At 34.5% G+C, this 10,038-nt stretch overlaps 3 protein-coding genes across 4 annotated transcripts in view; 2 read left to right on the top strand and 1 right to left on the bottom strand.

The window, feature by feature from the left end:
• LOC118743141 (probable cytochrome P450 301a1, mitochondrial) overlaps positions 1-10,038 on the top strand; it is a 50,764-nt gene that overhangs the window by 30,531 nt on the left and 10,195 nt on the right. The window lies entirely within an intron of this gene.
• Positions 1,381-2,299, bottom strand: LOC118743142. The gene is made up of 2 exons (XM_036475672.1): positions 1,590-2,299; positions 1,381-1,516 (listed from the first exon to the last, which is right to left on the bottom strand). The coding sequence occupies exons 1-2, from the start codon at positions 2,264-2,266 to the stop codon at positions 1,408-1,410; spliced, it is 786 nt and encodes a 261-aa protein (XP_036331565.1). The 5' UTR covers positions 2,267-2,299; the 3' UTR covers positions 1,381-1,407.
• LOC118743144 (adenylate kinase isoenzyme 6 homolog) lies at positions 7,088-9,705 on the top strand. Of its 2 annotated transcripts, XM_036475675.1 has the most exons (4): positions 7,088-7,325; positions 7,405-7,556; positions 7,623-7,927; positions 9,308-9,705. In XM_036475675.1, exons 1-4 carry the CDS (start codon positions 7,274-7,276, stop codon positions 9,324-9,326), a joined length of 528 nt encoding a protein of 175 aa, XP_036331568.1. In that variant the 5' UTR covers positions 7,088-7,273; the 3' UTR covers positions 9,327-9,705. The 2 variants fall into 2 exon arrangements, with proteins under 2 accessions (XP_036331568.1, XP_036331567.1); XM_036475674.1 differs by lacking the exon at positions 9,308-9,705 and having other exon boundaries at positions 7,623-8,047.

Raw genomic sequence — 10,038 nt, 5'->3', positions numbered from 1 at the left:
TTGAGTTAGCGGTTCGCAGCTGACAGCAACAATTGCAAACGAAAAAAATCGCCGTGTGTAAATGAAATGAGCAACACCAAAAGTGAGTATGAAAAATCGCGTCGACAAAAGCTTCCGTGTATAAAGGCAGACTAAGGCAGAACAAAAATTCACCCTCTGAATCCTTCCATTTGGCTCTTGTTTATCCTCAATATTGCATCTTTTAGCTAAGGATATTGGCAACTCTGCACACGGTTGCAAAAGTGTTAAAGCGCAGTTAGTCAACGACGTAGCGTAAACTTAGGTTGACGTACGTAGCAGCATATCAAATTTACTGTTGATAGAGAGAGAGAGAAGCAACGGCAACGTCACCGCCATGCGGTGGTGAGTTTTCATTAACACGCGAATCCCATAAGGTAGATCGTGTCTGCGTCAACCTACGTCTGCGTTACGTCGTTGACTGTTTGAGCTTTTATGGTCTGATTATGCATACCTCGCATAAACTTTTAACTGTAATTTCGTATATACTTTGTATGTATTCCATTACCCAAAAATTAGCAGAACTTTTAAAAACTTAGCGATCTGTTGAGTTTAGATTTTGCTTCACATTTTCCTAAGTTAAATTTCTATTGCACTGGTACAAATGGTTGTGCGAAGTTATGGGAAGTACGCATAATCAGACCTTTAGGGTGGTGTGAAATAGCAAGCTTTGAACCGGATACTACTTTGTTCATTGTTACTTTTCAACATACAACTTACAGAAAGAACTGGTACACACATAGAGCTTTTGCCGGGTTAAATCTCGCATTTCACTGGAATGGGTTATCACTGGCGATGTTGTTGTTGTGACAGCATACAAATTCCCCAAAGAGTTTTAAGCGAGTGTTGCAGGAGTGACAGTCCTTGACCAGATATAAATCTTCCGGTGGTAAGTTTATTAACGCATTTGGACTCCCTCATATGTATATATATTATTTAGTTTTTTTTTTCATTTTGTTGATTTGCGCTCCACTAAATTGCATGGAAGCGAAATAAGAGATCAGTGAAGTTTCAGTAAAATATATGTATATGTATTTATTTATTTTAGGCCATTTAAATAGGAATCAAGTTTCGCTTACATTAATGATCATTTCTTGGTCAGTCGCATCTCACATGACGCTTTGTTAAAATTAAATAATATTCAAATAAAAAAAAACCTTGTAATACAAAGAGCATGTAAATGCACTTTTAGAAATTTTGATCAAATATGTACATTTACACATGTACATATGTTTAATATTACAATAAATTAGTGTATACTCGCAGTAAAGAGGAACTATTTGTTGTTATTAAAGACGTACGCTACTTGGCAGGATTTCCAAGTAGGCATGTAAGTCTACTTTGGTTGCAATTTTTTTTTTCTTTTTTTTTTGTTGACTAGATAGAAGTTTACTCATAACCCTTTAACGGATATCCGCCATTGAAGGCCTCCACAGAGTTGATGTTGCGATTTTCGATTGCACAATATCCGCTGCCACCTCTAATGTAACTGGTATAACTAGAGCATGTAAGAAAATCATTAATGGTTAAAAAACAACAGATTTTAAACAATTGACAATTGTCTTCCTTACACATTAGAAAAGTACTCGGAAAATGAAGGTAATACATTTGGAGCAGTGTTGCCAGTATTATCATTCTCTTTGCCTTTTTCGTTGATGCCGTGGTAGCTATCGTTTCCAACATAAGCAAAATCTATGAATGTGTCTGTTGGGGGTCGAGGAGCACAGATGTTTGCTTCTGTTGGGGTAATTTGAACACCGCAATTGAGCGACTCTTCTTCGTATGCAAATTCTTTGTTGCAGTATCCGAACACCTCCGCTTTTACAGCACTTTTCTCTTTGTCCAGATGTGGCGTGTGGTTGTCGTTGTCATTACACTTTGGAGCAGAATCATCAAAGCGCCAGCCTTCGCCATCAATTACATATCCGAGGCGTTGTAAGTAGTCGGCAACGGTTTTTTCCGATAGACTAATAATTTCCGCAATTTTTCTTGTAGTGAAATGAGGATTTCTTTCAATTAACATTTTCACTTTATCACTATCTGCCACACCTGGACGACCAGTACGTTGTCCATCAACACAACTTGTGTCGCCCTTACGAAATTTTGAAAACCAAATTTGGACCACACGCTCACTAACCGCATCCTCGCCATATACTGCGCAAATTTTCCTTTTGGTATCAGTGGCTGTTTTATTTTTTCGAAAATAGAAAAGCATCAAACACCGTAAATACTCTTTCTTCTTTTCCATATTTTAATAGTTATGTATGAATAATGTAAATTTCACAAAAGCAATAAAAAATAATTGCAATAAGATAGGAGAATGATTGTGGCTGAGATGAAATACGCCAAACAACTGAATCAAAAAATTAAGATTTCTTTCTTGCTGGCTCGTTTCTCGATATCATTGTAATTAGTAAAAAAGCGAGATTACTTTTTTTCTACCCTTATCTACATAATTCCGTCTGAGTTTATGTTAGGAGTACATGAGCACGTACCTGCTTTTGTGTCTCTTTTTTTTAAATCATAAACAATACCCATGCGGTAAGATTGTATAAAAAGTGACGGTGGAAGGGGTAGGTAGTTAAATAGAATGCCTGGCTGGCTGCCTGACTGGCAGGCTGGGACACAATTATGTATGTAAAAAAACACCCTTGCGAGAGATGAGAGCAATTTTTTGTATTTGTGCATGGGGGTTCGTCTTGGGTGAAACTTAGGGAAACAACCCCGAATGAGTTCAATTGATAAGCGGTGGTGACTTACACAGAATCGGCAAGTGTAAAAGAGGATGAAAAAATGCAAAAATCGCGATAATTAATTTCTTTTCAATGCTTTGAATAAAAATTGATGCTTTCACTTTGAATAGGTACATAATACATACACGTACATATGTATATTTGAATGTAGATACATATTCGTAGGTGTATGTATATTTGCGAGTCACTTCTTACTTAAATATCTTATGAACATTATGAATTAAACGTTGGAATATGTGTTAACGCTCTTGATCCAAATAAAAAGAAATTTCAGTTGCTTTAAACAAATAAGACTAGTAAATCATTCCGAAAAACTGGTACAGCTGTTACTATTACAACACTTTAATTTAAATTTTAAACTATGTTGTATAAAAGCAATTATCGTCATAAATACTAGGGCTGATTAGCATTTTAAAATTTGAGCAAATGTTAGTGACTAAGGCAACTAAGCAATGTTTTTAAATAATTCGATTCTTAAACATCCCTTAGTACGCATCCAGCAAAGATTTAAGCCATATATTAAAATGTACGCGAGTTGTTTGCATCTTCAGAAAGGCTCTTTTGCATATAGACTCATACATTTCTCATATATAAACATGTGTATGCACATAAACATAAATATAAGTAAGTACATATGTAAGTTTTAGAAGATTTAATGCCCACGAATCGAAGTGCATACATTCAAACATACACTTGTATATTTATTACTGCATTACATAAGTGTGTATCTGGTTTTCACTGCCACGAAAATACTTATTTAAACAAGAGTGGTTAATTTTTACTCATGTATGCATTTGTGTTTAAATACTTTCCTATGTATGTACATATTTACAGTTCTTAAATGTGCTTAGAGCAATTAAAGTATTTTTTTCTTTCAATTTTAACTTAAATCCATAATTCAAAGGTACAAAATAGAGTATAAGGCATAAAGTATAAAGTAAATAAAGTTGGCATGAGCTTAATACTAACTATTTATACTAAAATATTTAACAAAACATTGTTTAAATTAACCCACTATTGAAAAAAGTGCAACTTAACAATTCAATTGAACTGTGAGTAGATAATAAAATATCTAGACCAGCTAGATATCACCGAAAGGGTACTGCTATCAAAGTTTTATAGAGCGGTCAGTATTGAAAATTAAATTCAGGATGTAAAAACTTGAACTTCGCTATTTCTAAATTAAGCCAATTGTTATTAGTTTGATTGTGCGATTGTAATTCACGATATACGTTCTGCAATACATTAGCCACATCTGAAAGGACTTCATTACATTTTATATTTCCTCCAGATATACTGAAGGTAGATGTACCATGCCCAGAAGTTTGCTTTGCATCAATTGCGGAACCAAATCCTGAAGATTCTGAAAGTCCCGACGGTAATGCATTTACAGAGAGATCAATTGGCTGTATTTCGGCTAGTAAAAGTTCATTCTTAATAAAACCCAAATTATTACAATTGACATTATAGGGCCTGCTATTAGCACCTTGCCTAGCATCATAACTGCTGACATCACTTGAGCATGGAGTTACAGCGCTCACTGTAGTTGCACGGCCGAACAACGACTGATCACTATTGATTGGATGAAGTGCCGCATGATCATCATGTTGAGTTAAAGCGAGTGGAGTTAATTGTGAGAGTGAATGTTGTTTTGCCGAGATGCGATTAACTGTTCGATTGTTATTGTTTTTTTGGGATGCCAGTAATTCATACCCCCGTGCTTGCTCGCCTGCTACCATGGTCACCTAATATATATTTACACATGTATGTATATAATTCTTTAAAGGCAATGCATTTCATAAGTGCTTTACTCACTGGCATTTCATTTACATACGAATTCGTAGTTGTATTAGCTTCTTTTATACCGAGCTCTGAAGCTCTCTCTGTATAGTTGATATTAACAACGGTACCCTCACTGGTACATTCCTTTAGACTATAATTGAGTGGCTGCTCATTATATGTGTCCATTATTGTGATATTATGTGCTCTTTCAAAGGCAGGTGTAGTCAGAAAGTGATCGATCATATTCCACTGAAAGAACGAGAGTGAAAAAGTTACTGTACAGTATGAAATGCGGGAGATGAAACCACCAACAAATATACTAAGTGGAGCAGCTAAGTGTGTACATATGTGTATATGTAGCTTCACTAACGAAGCGCTGAGATATTTTAACGGTTCGCTATGCTCTAAGTATTTGCCTCTAGTGCAAATGCATGTATGATTTCAAGTGAACGTAACGGTTTCTTTTTAGTATTTACTATAGGAATACAAATTCTTTTTCTACTTATGTTACACATTGAGCGCTTGAAAAATAAAATGGACCATATTACCTTCATTTTGAATGACTACGTTTTAATGAGCATGTTTTCTAAAATGTCTCACCTTATGCATATTATCGGGGCTTTTTTCACTCTTAAGTTGTTTTTGATTTTGATCTTGTTGATGTTGATTTTGCTGCTGCTGTTGTAGTTGGTGTCGTTGAAAGGCCGCTTTGATCTTAAATAATTCCAAAGACGGTTGCGACGAACATACCAAGCGTTGTCCACTGCGCGATGTGGCCCCTTTCCTGGCAATGGTGTTGGTGTTTCGACGCCTAGTAGATTTACGATTTTTCAGAAAGCGATCTCTACGTTCAACCAAAGCGTTTACTTTCATATCATAGATTTTCGCCATTAAATCTGGATGGCGCCGCTAGAGTATAAAAATACATAAATTAACCAGTTAAGAACTGGGTTGAAAATAAATTAAACATTTTGGTTATTGCTTACCTTGATGTGCATGTGAAAATTGCCTGTTGAACGCACGCTACCCCGATACACACGATCTGGGGGACAATTGCAACATTTGACAGTTACATTCTCGCCGTCTTGCGTCTGTATTTCAAAGAGCTCCCCATTCAGGATGTATGGAATATGAATATTGCGTGGTGCGGAATCGGCTGTAGGAGTGCTGTTGGAGGAAATTGAAGTATCTGGCAAAATTTGTGGTTTAGTCGAAGATATGCTGCCCAAAAGCGCATTATTTGATATTTCCAAAGCACACTCCTTTGCTACTGACTGAGTTTGTAGATCGTGCGAAAGATCATTTGCTTCCATTTTATCTTAGTGATACCGCGCACTTTTAGTGTGGATACAGTACAAAATACGCGCGTAATAAATGATCCGCACTATATGAAATCTATTTACGGAATGAAGCTTTGACGATGCTCCTTGTTTTGCACCTTGTGACCTTGAGCTACATTTGTATGTTTGTATGTATTACAAAGTATCCGTTGAGAAAAATTGCATTTTCTATTCTATTCCAAAATAAGAGCGAGCAGTAATATAAAAACAACAACCAACACTTGCTTCTCAGTATTCTACAATCCGGAAGATAACATCAAAATCTTCTGATCAAATAATAAATTTCTTCTCCTATGCTGAATACTATCCTGCAATCTAATTACACCCCCTCAACACTTTTAGATATTTCTTTGAAAAACTGATAAGACCAATAAGATTTCAAAAGAATGATCGTTTGAATGAGAATTGATTAATGTGGCCACACTTACCAATATTTGCAATGAGGAATTTTTTATGAGGAATTTCCAAGTGATTTGCTTTAGGTTTGTGTCTTAGCTGTTCAGCTGTTTATTTACTTTTCTTTTTGACATTTATCTAGGAATGTCAGTGGCATAAATACATAGTTGATTTTCCTCGCATCGAAGTATCGCGACTTACATCGATATTTGTCGATGTATCGGAGGGCGTGCATCGATGCATCGATACGCTGAGAGTTTTCTTCCACTATGGAAATTAAACATTTCGAACATTTCTGTGTATGCAGTTTTACAGCTCATTAAATTTTAATATAACAAAGTACAAGTAGCCAAATAAAAAAATATTAAAAATCAAAACAATTGAAACTTGCAGTGTATTATACTAAAATTTTATAAGTTATAAAACTGCATTTTGCTTTCTTTAAAGGTAATCGCACGAGGCGATTTTGCGTTCAACTTTTGCTTTCAACTCACGCAGGATTGCAGGAAAAAAAAAAGTTGAATGGCTAAATGTTGGCTGGCGACCAACTTTGTTGAAAGCGATTAGTTGAAAGGCCGTTCAACCAAAAGTAGAATGCAAAGTTGAACAATGCAATGCATTTTTTTATATTTTGATATTTTTAGCCATTCATTTTTTTTCGTGCAACCCTGCGGGAGTTGAAAGCAAAAGTTGAACGGAAAATCGCCTCGTGCGAACACCTTTTTTGATTTTCAGCCAAAGCAATGTTTGGCCGTTCGATGTACTAGATATGCCAGTTTACAGAAAACATCGATGCATCGACTATGTAAAAATCGAGTGGAAAAATTTCGATATATCGAAGCAAAACATCGATATTTTCGATGCATCGATGTTTTTTCGAAATCCCTACATTTAAAACCCTTTGAGAAAAAACGCGCTTGTGGAAGATCAAATTTCTGCCCGCATAGTAAACAAAACTTCGATTGTTATTAATTACAAATAACAATGGCTACAACTGATGAGAAAGTAGATGCCAAGCCCAACATACTAATTACAGGTATGAATGGCGGCTTAAGGCCAGCACCGTTGAAGTGTCCGCACTCTACTAAGTACATAAATATTAATTATGATTTTAGGAACACCTGGTGCAGGAAAGTCTTACTTATGCGAAAGAATAGCCGAGCAATTAAAACTCAATTGGCTAGATTGCTCCAAAATTGCGAAGGAAAACGATTTTGTTGAGGAGTACGATGATGAATACGAATGTCCTCTACTGGATGAGGACAAGGTATTTAAGTTATTATTTTAATGCTACAATAGAAAGTAAATAATTGAATGTTTTAATTGTCTATAGCTTATGGATTACATGGAACCTTTCATGCAGCAGGGTGGCAATATTGTCGAATACCATGGCTGTGATTTCTTTCCAGAACGTTGGTTCCAAGCTATTTTTGTTATAACTTGCTCGAACACACAGCTTTTTGATCGACTAAAAGAGCGCGGATACAATGAAAAGAAACTTAAATCTAATCTTGAATGTGAAATTTTCGGCACAGTGCTGGAAGAGGCTCGTGAATCTTATAAACCAGAGATTGTTTTTGAATTAAAAGGAGATACTAAACTGGATGCTGAACAAAGTTTGAAAACTATTAAGAATTGGTACAAAGCATGGAAGCGGAAGTAGTTTGTTGTTGTGGTACACACGCACAATTGATTATACGAATTATTTTTAGGAAAATAATAAACGCTTGTATCTACATACAGTGTCCGACAAAAGTATTGGCACGTGATTGTTTCGGAATTCATATAAGCAAAGTTTTTTATTGTTATTTATTTTCGAAAACACAAACATAAAACCTTTAAACTTTGTACAAAACTCAGGAAAATTCTATATAACAAATTGAAAGTTTGAGGATGCTAGAAAACTGCGTTCATTTTTGGCAAGTTTTTTAGTGGAAGATATTGCTCATTTTCTCCATACATAAAATCATTGTTCTATACTTTGTATGAAAGAACGTGCATGAAACAAATTGCTAAAAATCAACATGATTTTTTAGCAACTTCAAACTTGCACTTTGTTATACCAATATTTAATGGCTATAAAACTGCATACTTAGAATTTTCTTAAAAATCTGAATAGAAAGTTGCAGATTAGTGTGCAAATGTATTGAATTTTCCTGAGTTTTGCACAAAGTATAGAGATTTAATTTTTAAGCTTTTGGGGTAGAATGCATTGAGTTTTTATTAAAAATTATCGAAAATAAATTATAATAAAAAACTTTGCTTATATTGCGAAAAATTCACTGTGCCAATACTTTTGTCCGGCACTACATAAAAAAATATGTACCATACTTCCTTTTGATATCAGAAATAAACTTGTGTCATAAATTTACTTTTGTTGCAAAATATTGAAAAAAACTCCAAAAATATTTGTTATATAAACATATATGTATTTATTAATTTACTATGAACTACGTACTATGCTTTTGCGATGAATTTTAAATATATATGTACAATATACTGCATCACTCCCCATACAAAAAGAAAAAAAATCGGTACTGAGTTTCCATTGGAATTATGAAATCTATTATATGCAGATTTTTTAAGTTTAATCTGTTTTTCATCTGAGGGGATTTTTTTCAAAAAGTTCTTTAAGAAACTATTTTTATTCATAAAAACCTCCATTTTTGGAGGTATTTTCAAATCGGTCTAGCTCACGTAAATATTAATATTTTTCCGAAATATTTTGGCGGTGGAAAAGCCGCAACTTCTTTTGGTGATGCAATCATGCAATGGATCTAACCAGAATGTATAAAACGGGGCGAATCGTTTTGTGCTGATGAAAATTTAATTGGCGTCAATGACGGATGACAACCGAACTTCAGTTGGGTTGCCAGTGGCTGAAATGGTATTACAGATGCCAATGGGCTTTGATCGCTGTTACTTTATTTTTATTTATTATTATTATTATTATATTATCTTCAACTCTATACCACTTAACTATAGTTGCGATTTATAATATATACATTTTCATTTCAGGTTGCGTTGCTGTCCATAATCGGCCCATTAATATCTAACAAAATGAAATTAAAACCATGACTTAACTCCCACTATTCGAAAAATAAAAGCTTTTGACTTCGTTCGATGATTAAAAAAAAAAAATCCCGTTCAATCGATTCACATTCTCGAAGTTATTTCCAAGCTGCAGTCGAAAATTGAGCTAACGAATTTTCCTGCCCTGAATCTGCTAAGGCAAATATTGTTTTTTTCAATACTTTCGAGCATCTATCCAATTCTAGTCATCTTGAACCGCAATGGCCCATCTGGAGCGTACATAAATGTGACTGCATAATCCAAAGGTTTGTGATTGTATTCCAATTTGTAATTTCGAAGAAGCTGTAAAAATGGTGAAATAGAGATGATTTTTAATAAATATACATGCATACATATGTACGTATGTCTGTTCGTACATTTTGCTAGTTTAGAGTGAAAAGTTGCTAAGTCCACTTTCTAAAAATTTATATTTTGAACAATTAAAAATTCTTCGTTTTATAAAAACGAGGTTTTATTCCTAACAATTTCTATTCAGTGATACACAGAAAATTTGATAAGTCTAAAGGAGAACAAAAACTTTTCATCAACGTTGTGGAACGTGATTTATTTTGTTGTTTTGCCTTAATTTTTCTAATTTGGTTTTTGGTAGTTTTTTCTCTGGTTTGGCTGTTTTTATACCCGAGCGCACTTGTGCACAAGGGTATTATAACTTTGTT

Source organism: Rhagoletis pomonella, unplaced genomic scaffold (genome assembly GCF_013731165.1).
Source record: "Rhagoletis pomonella isolate Grant_MI unplaced genomic scaffold, Rhpom_1.0 Rhpom_scaffold_00007, whole genome shotgun sequence".
NCBI classification, from domain to species: Eukaryota; Metazoa; Arthropoda; class Insecta; order Diptera; family Tephritidae; genus Rhagoletis; species Rhagoletis pomonella.
The sequence above is the reverse complement of the archived record's forward strand: the minus strand, read 5'-3'. Positions and strand labels throughout refer to the sequence as shown.